This window comes from Cygnus olor, chromosome 4 (assembly GCF_009769625.2).
Source record: "Cygnus olor isolate bCygOlo1 chromosome 4, bCygOlo1.pri.v2, whole genome shotgun sequence".
NCBI lineage: Eukaryota > Metazoa > Chordata > Aves > Anseriformes > Anatidae > Cygnus > Cygnus olor.
The window spans coordinates 50,732,238-50,749,124 of record NC_049172.1 but is presented as its reverse complement, the minus strand read 5'-3'; the positions used below and the strand labels follow the sequence as shown (position 1 = coordinate 50,749,124).

Sequence of the window (16,887 nt, the reverse complement as noted above, 5' to 3'; positions counted from 1 at the left end):
CATTAATTTTAGTTCATCCAACATCCACAAACCTACAATTTCACTGAAATTTCCAAACCTTTTACCTGATGAACTAGAAGTCGGATAGGTATTGCATTTGAAAAAAAAAAAAAAAAAGTAAAATACATAATACACTTCAGTAGTAAGGCTAAATACATCTTATTTTCTAATTAAAAATAATCATTTACCAATTATATAAAAAGCTCCCTGTTCTTTTTTTTAAAAAAAAGGAACCAAGAAATTATTATAACCTTTGTTTTAAGTGACAATAACAGTGACAAGGAGCATTCCACTTATTATTTACAATAATGTTTATTTTCGAGTACTTTACAAAGCTTTAACTTATCACAGTATTCAGTGGTGTTTACAAGTAGTGTTTTCTGTTCTACAAATGGAATATGCAATAATAAAGAAAAATAATTTTCTGATTTCAGCTGAGTTGCGCAAACTTCTGCCAAAGGCTAAACAGGTATATATAATAAAAATAATCAAAATATATACAGTAGTCTTGGGGGAAAAAAAAAATTAAAAACATAACTCTATTAAGGCTATAATTTCATATATTAGAAACATATCATATTCTTTAAATAAAAACAAAACAAAAACAAAATTCCGAATATATATTTAATAGCAAAATTGAAACTGTCATTATGAAGTTAATAATGATAGTTATTAATTAATTCTTTTTTAATCAAAATTAACTAAAAATAATTAACATTTTCCCTATAGTAAGGCAAAATAGAACAATTAACTCCGGACAAAGTCTTCCAAAAGGATGAGTCATGAGTTAAAGCCTACAAATAACAGTTTAGCCTCTTCGTCAGGAAAATCAGTCACATTGAAGTTGATCGGGACAGGACACAAGAGTGTAAATGCATCCATTATGCTGACAGACTCTTTCTGAAGATCATCAAGAGGTGGACGTCTATCACATTCATCGGTAGTCTTGTAAATGGCAGTCTCTGCATGTTAACCCTTTGATTGGTTCTGTTCTAAGTGTTTTTCTGTGAGGAACAGGTTACCAGAGTGACTAGCACGAATGAAAACTGGACTGCTTCTTAAGGAACTAGAGACTAGATTTATTCCTGCCTAATCTCACTGCCTATTTTACTCCCTTGACTGTGAAAACTTGCACTGTTTAAAGACCAGGTAGCACTGAAAACAGGTATGGTGCCAGCATGGTGTGAGATATGAGCAGTATCTCACTTCATAACCACTGTGCCTTCTATTGTGGTGATTCAGTCTCAACACTGTCCTACTACAGGATGTAGGTTGATGGTCAGCTTAAAGATGGTAGCGTTCTCTGAACATCTGAAACGGCCAGCTCAGGGTCACTTTGTCTGCTCATAAGGTACAGCCTGGGTGAGTTGGCAAGGTCTGTAATCAAATCATCACCGTTTTCCACCATAAGGAAAATACAAAGAATGCTGAGAGAGCCAACTGCTTGTCTCAAGCGTTTTTTCTTCACACCTTATTCAGAAGTGGCAAATGCTGCAATTCAAGATTTTGGGATATGTCAGCTAAATTTCCACCTTTACTTGCAACTAACACTTCAAATACCCAGGCACACAAAAAAAAAATAAAAAAAAAAAAAATTGGGTGAGTTTTTGGGTGAGTTTCAGTTTCAGAAACCTAACTCCAAGTAACAGACAACCCTTACTTGACAACATGACATCTTGAAGTCCACACTTGCTTACATTTTAAAATATTAAACTCTTCGAAGTCTGCCTCAAGTATTGCTTCTGGTCATGATGGAGCATAGCAGCTTAGCAGCCACCTTCACTGAATCCCATAACCTTGTTTTGCTCAGTCTATATTAGATCCCTTTGGGAGGTCTGAGTGCAGGTAGCATAGGAATAACACAGCTCTGTTGTGAACACAGCTCTCCCAAAACACAGCTGCTGTAACTTCAACTTTCAACTACTTATGAAAGCATGGCCAAAAAAAAAAAAAAAGAGAAAATGACATTAAATTGCCTTTTCTGACAGTACAGTGGTTACAGTGCTCCCTCAGGAAATGGTGCTGTTGAGTTCAATCCCCTGTTCAGCCCAAAAATTAGATCTACAACTCAGTAGAGTACCACAGCCATCTGAACATCTGAACGTAGACTCCTCATGAATCAGAGCACACTATCCCTTCAAGTCGTGATATTCTGTGAAAAAGAGCATGGTTCTGCTGCACCAGGTAATGGGGAGCAGGACCATCACTACACAAACCAGTAAGCTTCTGAAATACCTTGCTTTTTCATTCCTGTTTTTGTGAGGAATTTATTTTAAGTCTGTTGGCACTGTGAATAGTAGATACTTTAATCAGATGTTTATAATAAAGAAGGACCTCAAATATTTACCTTCTTATCAACACCTAAAAGTAACAAAAAATCCCAGTCTTTGCATTGGCAACTTATTACCAAAGATTTAAAAGGAATCTGTTGTATCCAAATTTGCTTTCAGTGACTGCTCAAGAAAAGAATGTTAGATTGGGAAAGACATCCTTCTCTAAACACCCTGAATTGCTTGTTTGGTATAACAGCAAAGTAAATATTTACAGGCAACTAAACAGCATGTCATATTTTTCCCTTCTACAGGAAAAGATATCATGAAAAACACTAAACATATTTAAAATCATCATCGGTGACTCAGCAAGCATAGCCTTAATAAATGCTAATTTTCCATCACTTGAACATCTATATGAGTTTTTTTTCCATCAATTTCTGTGGTGAATATGAAAAAAAAATGTTAATGGCTCCTATGTCATCAATGAGAATTTAATGAAAAGTCCTAGATATAAATATAAATACATTATACCAACTTTTACATATTCCCTGATACTGTTTCTTTTCCTCTTGCCACCAAATATTACAATACAAAAAGAACACATGCACCACTTTTAAGTGCTACAGTATGCCAATGGTGTCTGGAAAAACTTCAGACATGCTTTGTCCTCCCAGTTCTTCTAGTCTAGCACTTTGTATCTTCCTGGTAGCCCATTTTTAGATCAGTAAGAAGTAAGAAAAGAAGGGCGCGCTTCTAATTTCATTAAAAAATTGAAACTTGCGATCCCCAGCAAAGAAAGACTTCAAAAGAGTAATATCCCTAAGGGACTATGAATCCAAAACCAGTCATAAATAACAGAACTGTCAGAGGAAAACGGGACTGTAGAAGGAAACATGCTTATTCATTTTGTGCTACATGCTTATTCATTTGGCCCACTTTAGGCCTCCAAGAAAAGAAACATCTCCCTCAACTCTCTCGGTAGTCTATATTCTGAGTCATTCTCTAAGTACACAAAACTGAAGTATTTTCTACATATACATTTTTATCTCTTTCCAAAGGAAGGGCAAGAAGACTTAGAAGCAGAATCCTTGAGGACAGACAGAAATAAACCAATCCTAAATACTAGAGGTTTGGGCATAGAATAGATTTATCTGGACGAAAACATATCCTCAGTTCCTGAAGAATACTGGTACGAGTTCCCTTCCTACCACTGATGTTAGACAGCTTGATTCGAAAAAGACTTTTTTTTCAGTTAAATGCTGTGTACACTGTAGGTAGGAAAGGTCAGTGTCTGGTTTTTGAGGCAACAAGTCATTTGCTTTTAATACAATCAGTTTTTGTATTAAACAGTCAGAATACTGGGTGCTTAAAAAGATCAGATAATTTCTTATGACAGCCAAAACATTCTGTCTCTGGTGAAACACTATTAACTGCTACTTAATACCCAAATGCTGTTCTGTAAGTATTGATTTCAATAAAGGAAATACACCATGACGTAACTCTGAGGTAATTTCAGTTCAGATTTTTGAGAAAATCCTACTCTTATTTAGGACTGCTGTATCAGACTGCTCACACTTGATTTTCTGAGTCCACAGAGGCAAAAAATAGATGGGGGAAAAAAAGTACAGTCCTGTCTGACTACTGAAAGACTAACAATTCATTGGACCAAAATTCACAGCTTGTCTTCTGCAAGTTGTGGGGGGAAAAAAAATAAATAAATAAAATCTTATGGGTGTCATTTCAATAACATGCTTGTGATATGAAGGCCCAGAAATAACAAATTACATTAAGATTTATGGATGAAAAGCCCGTGGTAGCATGCAATTTTCCTTTTAGACCCCAAAATTATCTAAGCTATTAGACTATAAAACAACCTTAATCGTGGTGTAAGCATGTGACATATATATGTCCTGCTGTTCTCATCGCAAACCTAACAAATGATCTCCCTGTAAGGAAATACCACTAGGGCTAACAGGCTATGGCCAGTATCGTCTGATAGAGCATGCTGGGTCTCTACAAAGAAACATGGAAGACAACTGCTGGGTCCCAAACATCAAAATATCTTGAGCAAGCCATGCACCAAAGTACTACGCAGTATTTATACTGGAAAGCAGTGGAAAGAAGACAAGAAAGGAGTACAACCATGACATGCAGAATGTCACTAGGGGACAGTAAACAGGTGGCCTTGTAAAAGTCACAGTGCCATTGGGGAATCCAGCCAAGCTGGATAGCACATAGTTTTCATAATCTAACATATTTTCCAAACATGAACTATCTGCAGTTCTTTACATATCTTTGATATTGTTCCTATTCCAGTGCACTGCTGGCACCTTTTGTGATTTTATCAACTGTCATGATATTTGTCTTAAAGCTCTAGATATGGGACTCACATGACTGTGTCCGCGATGACAGCTTTCCCTTCCATGCAAGGGAATATGGTTCCAATTCTCACTGTCACGGAGCAAAAACTGAACATGTGAAGTGTCAGTGTTTAAATACATGGTAGCATATAAAAATAAATTTAAACTTACTTGTTCTTAGATCCTCTTTTAACCTACTCACAATATTCAAAAGCCTGGGAGTGAGTAACAAAAGCTGCAAGTATTCTACATTTCTGTATCAGTGCTGTCCTGTTCACACGAAAATCTGGGAGTCAGCAATGCACTTGTGTTTGACAACTATTCCATCCAAAAAATGTAATGCCATGCTTTAACGGTCAATGTAACAAGTAGAAAGTGTAAGATAAATCATCCAAAGGACGAGGAAAAGTCACACGCTAAAAACAGGAATGGGCAAAAAGTCACTGAGAACAAAAGTCACTGGTTTTGCATAATCTTCCATTGAAAATGTTAGAGGAATCAGAGTGCCAAGCTGAAATGGACCAACTAAAGAATGGATCTTAAGGAAGCAACAGAAATTGGCTATTAAGCAACTTTGCCTGCAAACACAATACTCAGACTTGAGAGCACACCACTAATTTAAGAACAAAAGTGTCATAGTTATTCTAAAAGGAAATGGTGTGGTTTAGGGAAGAAAAAAAGGAAACACACAAACAAACAAAAAATTTTTTCATACAGCAAGGCAGCAAACATCAGAAGCATGTTGTTGTCACATGAATTGTTATCTGCACAATGAATTGCTTCAGGTTTTTTGGTAGTTCAAGTTCACTGCAATCCTGTAACTTCTCCCAGGAAATGCCATAGCCTCAGACAAATTACAAATTGCTGACGTAATTCATTCAGAGTTCATTGAGATGATCAGGCCTCCTTTCCCATCCATGAAATAAAATACTCTGACTTACCCTTGTGCTAACCACTGGAATATAAACATACTGAGTCATCACACCAATCTGAAAGACAGACTATTTAAGTAGAGGAGCTGTCATATAAAGCCGGGAACATCCTTCCGAAATAAATGTTTAGTTGGTGCTAGATGCTATGTCCAGCTGGATTCTTTTGGCTGAAGCAAAAACCTGAAGCACCTTTAATCTCCCCAACTTACATTTTCACTTAAAGTTAGGAGAGATGATCATGTGTCAGAGATGGTTCTTACAGAAGACACAAGGTGTGAAGTAAGGTGATTGTTTGCACTTCAGACTACCACAGAGACCCACTGGTCACTTGTGCTGTTCAGGAGACCTTTGAAGCTGTTATTAACCCAGCATGAGACAGCACAGTAAAAATCCAAAGTGGGCATCACCAGACATCACTGATAAACAAAATTGATGTGGTATTTTTCTTTCATTTCTGGAGCACAACTTTGGGATCCTTTATTCCTGACATATAACTTCAGCAGTTTTTCAGCCACTGAGACAACTTTGGAATTAAGAAATCTGTGAGATGTGCATGAGAAGCTCAGAAAAGACAAGGTGACATTCCAGTATGTCTCACCCTGCTCGGTGACAACACAGATCTGGTGCTGCTCCAGCTTCAGTTCAAGAAATATCCAGGGGTAAGTTTACTGAGACAAATCCAAACGTAACAATGGTGTTCCAGTATCTGTGTGCTTGATACCCTGCACTTGTGTCTGCCAAGCTTCTCCTTTGTAGTATGCCTGCAGTGCAGTTCAAACAACGTGACTGAAGGCTCCTTAGACAAACCTACCCTTGCCTTGAACTGTCCAGTTCAGGCACTAAGAGCTAACAGAGACACCAACACAAAGATCCAGATCTGAGTTTTTATCCAGGAAAACTGATGACCACCATGCTGCCAGTGGTGTCCAAGTCACTGTCTTACAGCGCACGCTCATTTTAAAAGAAAGCCAGCTCCTGGTACACCATCTCTTTCACAACTCATTCTTCCCTTTCTGAAGGCTTTGATGGAGGTGGAAATGAGTTGGTCACTCAGACATAAGCACTGCAGCAGGAGAGCTGTAGCTCGGAGGAGTTTATTCCCATTTCATATATTTTCGGGGTGGGAAGACTCCTGCGTTCTATAGGGTCAGCGTAGTGGACTACAAAGGCACTTTAAAAAGCACCTGTTTGATACTGAAATAAATCTAAATAAATAATATAATAATTGGTCTCCCTGAGAAGATTTGATTTAGAAATCAGAAAAGTATTCACATGCAAAATACTGTCCTTGGTTCTTGATTACACATGATTACACATTCTCTTGGAAAGCAGAGGAGGTGGAAAAGAAAGGATTTTTGGGGGGATTCCATGGATTTATTTTTTTTTTTTGGATTAGCTTGATACCAATAACTGCCTTCTGCCTCGTTTAAAACAAGAATTAGACACACCATTTAGCCATCATATAAAGTCAGTACCAATCCTGCTTCAAAATATGAATTAGAGGAGAGAATAAAGGGTATTTATCACTACCAGAGAATAGTAGTATCGCCTCTACAATAGTAATGCCTTTGAATCCCTTCATTTTTCAAAAGAAGTGCTGCTGAGTAACGACTCCACTTTGTGGTACATATTTATATATTGCACATACTTACAATTGTTTATAAATTTCACTGATATAAACTTGCAACTACAATGGATGTTTCCCATGTTTACAATGGAACTGTTGAATTTTCAGGGATATTAAAATTAAGAAACAGCTGAGCTTACAGCAAACTACAGTTCCAAGCTCTCACTTCTTTATTAATAACAGCTGGTGGCAAAGATGTGTGATGTTGCCATGCCACACAACCAAAGCAAGATTCAGTAAACATATGGAGGATATCAAAGATTTCTAAAAACTAAAGCAGAAGACATTCATTTTAAGAACCAGAGTATGGTTAGCATTATCTGGTATTTCTCAATACCAAAACATGAATATCCATTCAGCCTACCTCAGCAGGCAACAGCAAAATTAATCTTTAATTAATGCAGAATTTATGCTTTGGGATTTATTCATTTTCAGGTTCCTAGGGCTTCCAGAGATTACCCATGTGAAGGTTTAAACAATGGCATGTTGTTTTTCTGAACACACACAGAGACCACCTTAATGCCTTCCTGGATACCTACATGTTCACTGCATAGTGTCTTGCTAAGCAAGTAGAGCAGCAATGGAAAGCCATAACCTTGCTGAAAATCACGATTCAATGGGCAGTGGAGAAGCTGACAATACTGCTTTCAGGTTCTTGTTTTGCTGAGAATTCAATAAGTAGGTGCACAAGAGCCATTAGCACCAGAAAGCAAAAATGGAAGCCATGAGAAAAGAAAAGAAAAAAATCTTAATGGCCTAAATTGTGCGAATAAAAAGTTTCTGGAAAAAAAAATCAGGGTGTAGAGGGATACTGTTAGAGGAAAACCTTCTCCTGAAAGCAGTTTTCAAGCCTGGAAAACTAGAAAGGGGCAAAAAGAAACCCTGTCTGCCCTGTGGCTCACATTCAGCGATTAATCACTGCCTGCATTGAAAACCTGCCAGACACCCCATCCCGAAAAAGACAACTAGACCTCATTAGTGGACACACCTCTTTTTTTTTTTTTTCCTATTAATACCTGATCAGTAGGTTCAGACTTCTGAACTTGAAGGAGACCAGTATGTGATATATCTACCATGCCTGTTGCTCATTATACAATTACTTAACCTACTTAAATCATAAGCTTTCAGTGATCTGATTTTAATTGGACACTAAGCTGGGACACAAGGTAGAGAGATGGCAGGAATTTTCTTCAAAGCATTTGTCTCCTTATGTTCCATGTATTTCTTATTCATTTTTTCTCTAAAATGTATAAGTTATTCTCACACTTTAAACTTCTGTTTTGAAGAAATTAAAATTTTAGATTTTAATGAGTAAAGTTAACTTTACACTACTGACTTTTTTCCAAATAGTGAATAGAAAGATATTGACTCTTGGACCAAAGATAAGAGCAGCAGCGTTAATCAAAGGAAGGACATGGTTTAGAGTCAAAGCAAAGCATCATCTGTTCATTGTAGCTAGATACTTATTTGTCCTCTTCACAAAGATGAAAATGGAATCACACAATGTCTCAAAGGTCGATAATCTACTATGTATAAATGTAGAGGTGACTCAGTCATTTTTCAATGGGATGCCACTTTGTTCAGAAACATGTTCACCTTTGAACATTTTGCTTCATTGTGGGGAAAATACAGAAAGAGAAGGATGTTTTCTGAAATTACCACAGTATCTTGACAGAAATAACCAAAGAGATGACTAGGGATTAAAACTATTTGTTATTGTCTAAATTACAAAACAATAAACTGAAACTGAAAACTCAAGATTAAGTGGGTTAACAAGGCACTTACGTTGGTGTAAGCTTTGGGCTATGGCTTTCATATAGAATCAAAGATAAAGGATTTATGGAATAAAAACTTCCATCTAAGTCACTGAATCGATAACAATCTGGTGAATTATTTTGTCAAAAGAGAAACATTCTACTGTATTTATGGCTAGGACTATTCGGTTTAATGTCATCCCTAGAATACATACCATTTTTCCTCCCATTCGCATTTTCTTTGGAAATCTACAGGAGTCACATAATAATCCTATCTAAGATGAGGCAAAAGCAGATCAAAACTATCTGGGTTCCTAGCCTTTCCAGGCCGCTAGCAACACTATTCCATATACTCTTGCTTCGTAAGGAAAAGGATAATTGCTAATAACTTCTAAGCACATTCAGCCATCATTTGACACTTCTTTTCCAGCCTTGTCTTCATTCAGTATGAATTACTTAAACTTACACCTTTAAAATGGCTGAGCAGGAACACACCTATGCTTGAAAAAAGGCATTTACTACTGAATTCTTTTGTTACACAGTTGCCACAAAACAACTAGCAAGGAAAAAGAAAAAAAAAAAAAAGGAAAGATAGCTACACACTCTACTGTTTCCAATACTCTTTCAGATATATTATCCATTCATACAGTATTCATACGTGCACAGAACTAACATCTTCCAAACAGTAACCTGTATCTCAGCACAGGCTACTAAGGCAAGGTGGGCTCAGCTGCCTGTATTTCTTCCTGAAAATGGGAAAATGCTGGGGAAAGCCTGTCAACTGCTAGCATGTTCTGCATCTATAATCTCCACATCCTACTGGTTCTGGTTCTGTGACCACTCTAACAGAGAAGAAATAATCCGCCCAGCAAAAAGTGTGGCACTGGAAGCAGGAGCAATGGACAACTGTCCATGTCACACCATTGGACTAGAGAATTCCAGAGAAGATATCACTGTACTTTACACATATACACCATGTGTTACATGAATACAGCGCTGCAGGTCTGAGAGACCTGGGATGCAAAGCTCCTCAGTGGGCTTATTTCCAAGAGAATGCCCTGACTGTTTTCTGAAGCCTAAGGAGAAGAACAATGCAAGGAGCAAGTAAGTGATTCATTTTTTTACTGCTTAATTCAGGAGCAGAAAGGGAAAAAAAATGAAAGTCTTGCCTCCTAGAAATGCTGCCTGAGTCTGAGATGCTTCCAAGTAACTGTCAGTACTATTGAAGTTACAGTATAGGCTGGCTTGAAACTAGGAGCAATCTGAGCTGAAGAGCAATGCCAATCTGGGCAATTGCTACTACTGTTAAATGACCGATAAGTTAAATCTCTTTGGTATCAAAAAGATTAGGACATTAGCTTTTAAAACCCTAGGTCCTATATATTGCAGAACAAAGTGTTGCAGCTTTGAGGAACAGAGGAAGGGAAAAACATGTTGACAATGACTGACCAGCCAGTCCCAAAGCACGAGCACCATCCACTGAGAGTCAAGCTTGAACTCTCTCTTAGCTATGAAACATGAATTGGAATAAATGCAGTCTGATGCATTCCTGAAGAACGATACTTGTATCTACCCTCACTTCCTTTCCTCTAAAGATTGGGTGAAGATGACTTAAATGTCCAATATAAAAAATTATTCTTTTCTGAGAAAAGGTGAGCCTTGAAATTCAGAAAGAGCAGTAGCTTGCAGGAGCACCTGCAATGATGCAACCTGACAGTCTTCTTTCCCACAAGTTTATAGGAGCTGTGCACCATTCTATGAGGAAAAGATTTGAAAATTTCCTCAATTTGTGTCTTCTCTTAAAAAAAAAAATAAAAAGGCAATAAACATATATTTAGCACGTAGGCAAAAACTGGGATCCCACAGAATGCTTACTGTTGTGGGAAACATTTTATTTGTGAAGAGGGGCAGGGCTTGAATCATCAAAAGATAAACATCATCGCTCCAGTGTAGCTCTGGCAGTATCTGTTTTCAGCCTCTTTTCATTACAGGACAACAAGCTGAAAACTACCTTATGCTGGCAACAACACTAATAAAGAAAAAATTATAAACTGCACAATACGCAAAGCAGCAGATGCTGCAATGGTTCCACTGCAATGACACAGATGGTGAAAAGGAACTGATGGATAGCTGGATTCAGTTCATCCCTTCTTAATTTGAGGATCAAGGAAGATGGGCAGGGGAGGAGACATCCATGGAATAATGCTGCCACTTAGGTCAGTTTTGAGTGAACATACTTTCCCAAGCTGATGTTATAGATGAGGTGGCCACTACCTCATCAAAAAGAGAGAAACAGCAGTGTGAATACCAAGTTCAGAGGAGGCTGAGGTGCTCCATGGCAGAGCAGATATTCCTGAAGGGCCTGCAGCCTGTGGAAGATGTGCTGGAGCTAAGGGAAAGAGTAGGAAGGAAGGAGCAGCAGTGAGAAACCACTATGTTATGACCACAGACCTCCCATGCGCTTCTCACTGCCTCACTGAATGGACTGAGTGAAACCTGCAGCAGTAATAAGGTGGGAGAGGAGTCTGGAGGGAAGGTGAGATGGGGAATGGAGGAGGAGAGGTGTTTTCTCTAAGTGTTTTAACATTTGCATCTTTTTGTTTGTTTGTTTCTGTTTCCCAGTATCTGAACCAGTAATTAAGTATTTATATAAACTGATAATAAATTAATTTCCACAAGTCTGTTTTGCCCACAATGGTAATTGGTGAGTGATCTCCCAGTCTTTATCTTGACCATGAGCTTTCTCACTCTTGTTCTTCCTACTTTCTCCCCCTTCTCACTGGACAATGGAGGCAGCGGGCAAGTGGGTTTTTGGGTGTCTGGCTGTGAGCCCAGGTCACCCCAGCACAATATCCCAAGGAGGCTGTGCTCCCATGGGCACTGTAGGCCAGGAGATTGAAACACGGACACTCCAAAGCAGAAGGCACAGCAATGGTCAAATAACGCATCCTGGTATCTACTGCTGCTTTTAACCACCAAATATTCAGACTTTGCATGTAGAACTACCAGAAATAACACCATATTAATTATATGCATAAATAAATAATGACAAGCATCTCTTTAAATTACAGTGGCTTCAAAGCACAACTGAGGAGAATCTGTCCCTTCAGGGAAAGTCTTCTGCTCAAGGTAGACATGAGCTGCAACCAAATGCAGTACTTCAGAGGCAGCAAGATTCTCGCCTCTTTCTGAAACAGCGAGTCCTTGCTTGATTGTTGTCTCATTACTATTTTTACATTTAGGATATTAAATCATTATCTCTATTTCTTTCACATTTGCTGATCAGAAAGACAAGCTGAAATTAAAAGCATCGCTGGGAAGGGAACTAGCTGTTCCACAACAGAATAGCAGAAATTAAATGTTTCTCTCTGACAGTTAAAAAAGAGACAGAAAAAAAAAAAATTAAAAAAATTAAAGAGATGAGGGTATTAAAGCAGGTGGGGAAAGTTCTCCATGTCCCACAGGGCCGAGGCAGGGTGCCTGAGGGTCAGTGCGGCACTGGGAGTCACTGGGCCCCGGCGCTAGGACCTGCCGGCGGGGCTGCCCAGCTGCACTATTTTTATTATGGTATTTTTTGCATTCAGACTTTCCACTGCAAGCAGCCCGGGTCAGGGGATCCACTCTGCCGGGGTAATCTGGCAGGTCAGCCCAGCAGGAGTTATTTATAGAGGGGTGGGGGACAGAGGGAAGGGATGCAATCAGAATCATCCCAGGGCTGCGAGCCAGGAGAGGCATGGCCAGGCGAGGGGAAACCCCAAGCACTGTGGTATGGTGTGGTGTGTCACCCAGCACTCTACATGGCCTGGGCCCAGCACCCTACACAGCCTGGGACAAGGTCGCAGCCCAGGCCAGCCAAAGCACCAAGGGTGCAGAGAACCTAGGTAAGGCCCAGGCATTCTTCCTTCCCTCTTCTCGCATTTTTCCTCATGCAGCCCATGGGGAGGTGAGGACGCAGCTCACCCTTATTCATTCCCTCAGTTAGAGACACTGGCGAGTGGAGGAGGACTGCTGTGCCCTGGCATTCAGACCTGGACTCTGGAGAGTTCCAGGCAGAACTACATAGCCTCACGTGACAAAAAAATTACCCTAACTAGGAATTAAAAATACGTAGGGAATGAGTGTAGTCAAGCTGGAACCTGTCTGGACACAGCCTTTAGAGAAACTCCTGCTCCCCCCCCACTTCTGTTCTGTGTGTGAAGACCTTTTTGAGGAAGATTTAAGCTTTCTGTGTCTTACTCTGACAACCAGTCACTTCACAAGGGGATATAATCAGCCTTTTTTCCATGGTGCTGGAGAATTGTACTTACATAGCCTGTCATTTATGAGGTCCATTTCTTTTTGGTAGGGAAAGAAACTGGAACAGAGTAGAAACATAAGTATTGCAAATTGCAATCAGACTGCCCCTGCCTTGTCCTGAAGGCAGTTAAAAATCAGGAGGTGGCCAGCTGTTAACGCTGGAAGGGCCTAGGCTGTATGCAAGTGCATGAGTAGGACTGCCCTGCTGCAAGGGGCCTGACACCCACCCCTGCCAAACCCCGGCTGACATTCAGAATCAAGGCGTTCCTCTGGCCCTGTAAACGTTTGCCAGCGATACCTGACACGCTGACAGGATTCAGCTCTTCCCACACAATGTCACAGTGGTTGCCATCTTTTAGAGCCATTGTGCGTAAGTGCCTCACAGCTCATGTTGTTCAGCCTGAAAGCAGAAGATCTGATGTCTATGGCCTCCTGATTCTGGTCGGGGTCACAGCTGCATCTCTTAAGGAAGTGCCTCGGTGCCTGTATTGTGCCTGCTGTACTGGGATGGCCTGACCCTGCTGCAGCTGGGCCTTAGCGCGGCAACAACTCTGAGAGCCCCACAGGCCATGGCCACACCGATGGCAGCACGGGCTTCTGCTTGGGTACAAAGGGCTTGTTTAGAGCTCAGCGTTTGTTGGTTAGCAAGTCTGAGAGGTGGGGGGAGCAGGAGTTGCTGGGACTCCTTAGCAGGTCTAATGCCCCTGACATTACCTTGCCTATCCCTCCTTCCCTGCGAAGGCCCCTTCCCCAGCTGGTAAATGAGTTGTCGGGGTGTTTATCCACCTCAGCTCCTAAAAGCACCCCTCTCTTGGCCATGCAAATGAGAAGAAATTATGTGTCTGGCAATACGTAGACAGTATAACGGCAGGACGCTAATGTTCCTCGAGGGAGCAGGGTGCTAAGACCTAAACATCTATATCAGCTTAGCAAAAAAATAAAAAGCTCCTACATTCAAGTAAGTCTGCATTTTTAAATAATTACTGGCACAGTTTACAGTCCTGGCTTTCATTTGTATCTGCAGAAATCATATATAAGTAACAGCTAAACAATACAGATGTATTAAACTGCCCGGTATGCATTGCATGTTTTATAGAACGCCTCCAATTGTGACGCATTTGAAACTATTTTATGCTTTTGATTCGCTACATGCTCAAGTTATCTACCACAGGCACACAGCAGAGTGCCAACAAAGACGTTTGGAGGGGAAGTAAATGCTTTCTTTAACACTTTATAGTTCCAGGCTCCAAAAGACTAAGGAAAACAATGTTTTGCCCTGATGGGCCGATCAGATACCAATAGAGCACAAGAAGATTCCTCTAATCTACAAGACTGAGCTGTGCAGCCTGGCTCACCACCCCCTCATCAAGAGTTGGGGTGGTGAAGCCAACCAAGAGTTGGGGTAGTGAAGCCAACCAAGAGTTGGTTTCACTAAAAATGCGTGTGGAGTGAAGATGATGAGTGAGGCTGAAGGACTCAGCTTCATCACTTCCCTCCAGGCAGGAGAGCCAGGCTGTGGGGGTACCCCCATTAATGGCTGCAGGGGAAGGGGAAAACAATCGCAAGCATTTTCTTTCTAAGTTTTGGACAGTGTTTGGGACTCTCCTGTCCACCAGAGGAGCATACAGCTTCCTACAGAACTTGCTTGTCTAGACATCCAGGCAATGCCACCAACTTTTCCAGCCACAAATTAAGCACAATGGGTCCATGACTCTTTGTAGCCTAAACAACTTTACAGGTGTTTAGGTGACCTCCCTGATATATTCCTTCAGTGGTGCCTATACCCCAAAAGTCACACTACCTGAGAGGTGTACAACGGGACCTCAAACTAAGGAAAACATTACAAAAACCAAACTAAGAATGACAATTGATTGTACGTTAATGGTCCATCTTTTAGGAACACGGGAAGGATGTAAGCAGCCATATGGAAAAATCCATTCCCATATTTTTACTGCTGAAAGTTAAGCCTTCCCGAGAGACCCCACGAACGCATTAAAAGCTCTGGATACACGATTTCGCGAGTTTCACCACCTCAGCCAGACTGCTAATATATTTATTAAAAAAAAAAAAAGTTAATTAATTAATCGTCTGCCACGAAATGCATTCAAGGACTCTGAATCAAGTGGAGAAACGCTACCGCTGAGCTCCACTGCCGCATGCAGAAACTTTTAAACACCGCTGCCGCACCGCCTGGGTCACAGCGCAGCCGGCTCCGGAGCCGGGGGCGGACGGGGAGCGGGACCGAGCCCGTCCCGTCCCGTCCCGGGGGGCACCAGCCGCCCCCCCCTTACCTCCCGGGCCTCCGGCAGCACGACCCCCGCCGGGGCAGGCACCTGCTGGGGGGCAGGAGGACGGGAGGGCCGGCCGGTGCCGGCTCTCACGCAGCTCTCCGCGCACCCGTGGGTGGCGGCGGGCGGGTGCGTGTGTGTGTGTGTGTCGGGGGGGTGTCCTTACGGATGTGGATCCCAAACTTTGCTGCCGCAGATCCCAAACGGACCTGTTGCCGCCGGGCTGGGCGCTGCTCCTCCCGGCTCCGAGGGAACGAAGGGGAGCATCAGCGCCGCCGGCCTTTGCGAGAGGGCTCCGCTGAGGTGATGGCACGGAGCTGGCGACCCCGCCAGCCCCCAACCCTCCTCTCGCACGGCCCCTGCACCCCTGCACCGGAGCGGGCAGCAGCAGGCTGTCACCTGTCGCCGGCTGTCCTGCGGGGTGGCACCGCCACCGGCACCGTGCCTGGCTCCCAGCGCTGCCCCTTCCCCTCGCTGCGGCACAGCGCTGCGCTGGCAGCGGGGCTCGCCCCTTCCCCGCTCTCCTCAGCTCCCCGACCCCCCCGGCTTCCCCTCCTGCCCTCCCCCGGTCCCCGCGGTAGGGGAGCGCCCCCGGGGGCTCGTCTTACCCGGCTGCCGGCGAGGACCTGCCGGTAGCGCTCCTCCTCCGCCGGCAGGGCAGGAAACTGTTGCATGGAGAGCATGCCGGGGCTCCTGCTGCTGCTGATGGGGCTTCTCCACTTTCTCCTGCCCCCTGCGCTTCCCTTCCTCAGCCGCACACAACACACACACACACACACACTTGCCGGGCTCGGGGTGGGGGGGCTCCGCATTTTGTCTGCTCGGCCCCCTGCCCCCTCCCGCCTCCTCCGCCCAATAATAACAAACCTCGGCGAGAAAGCCGCCGCATCCCCACCCCTTTCCCACACAAAGGCTCTACCCCTTGGGGACAAGCCGGGGGACAGCCCGCGGGGCACGTATCGCCCCTACGAGCCCTCCCCGGGGGGCTGTGGGCACGGTGTGTGTCCCCCCCCCGGCCCCTCTCAGGACAACCTTCAGGTGGTGAGAGCAGCCCGAGCCGGGCCGGGAGGCCGCCGAGCTCGCCCCTCGCCTCGACCCCAATAAACAAAAGGGACAAAATGTCCCTTCCCCAGCCTTCCTGTCCCAAAACGAGGAACCCGCAGCCCGCTCCTTCCCCCCCGGGAGCTGCACCTGTACCGCTCATGTACACACAGAGACACGCACTTCAAGGCAAACGCTTCCCCCTAGCTCTTCTCCAGCTTCTTTTCCAGCTGTCTACTGCTTTACCTTTGGATTTCGGTCACGTCACTTTGCATTCGTGTGTGAAGTTTAAAGGGGGCATTTCGTGCTTCTGGAG

General features: G+C 42.7%; 1 protein-coding gene across 1 annotated transcript in view; it reads right to left on the bottom strand.

Moving 5' to 3' along the window:
- Positions 1 to 16,517, bottom strand: part of CORIN (corin, serine peptidase) — a 136,991-nt gene extending 120,474 nt beyond the window's left edge. Inside the window, 1 exon segment of the mRNA XM_040554938.1 lies at positions 16,139 to 16,517. Coding sequence (XP_040410872.1) covers positions 16,139 to 16,342 — 204 coding nt within the window. The 5' untranslated portion in view covers positions 16,343 to 16,517.
- Positions 16,518 to 16,887: the final 370 nt, after the last annotated feature.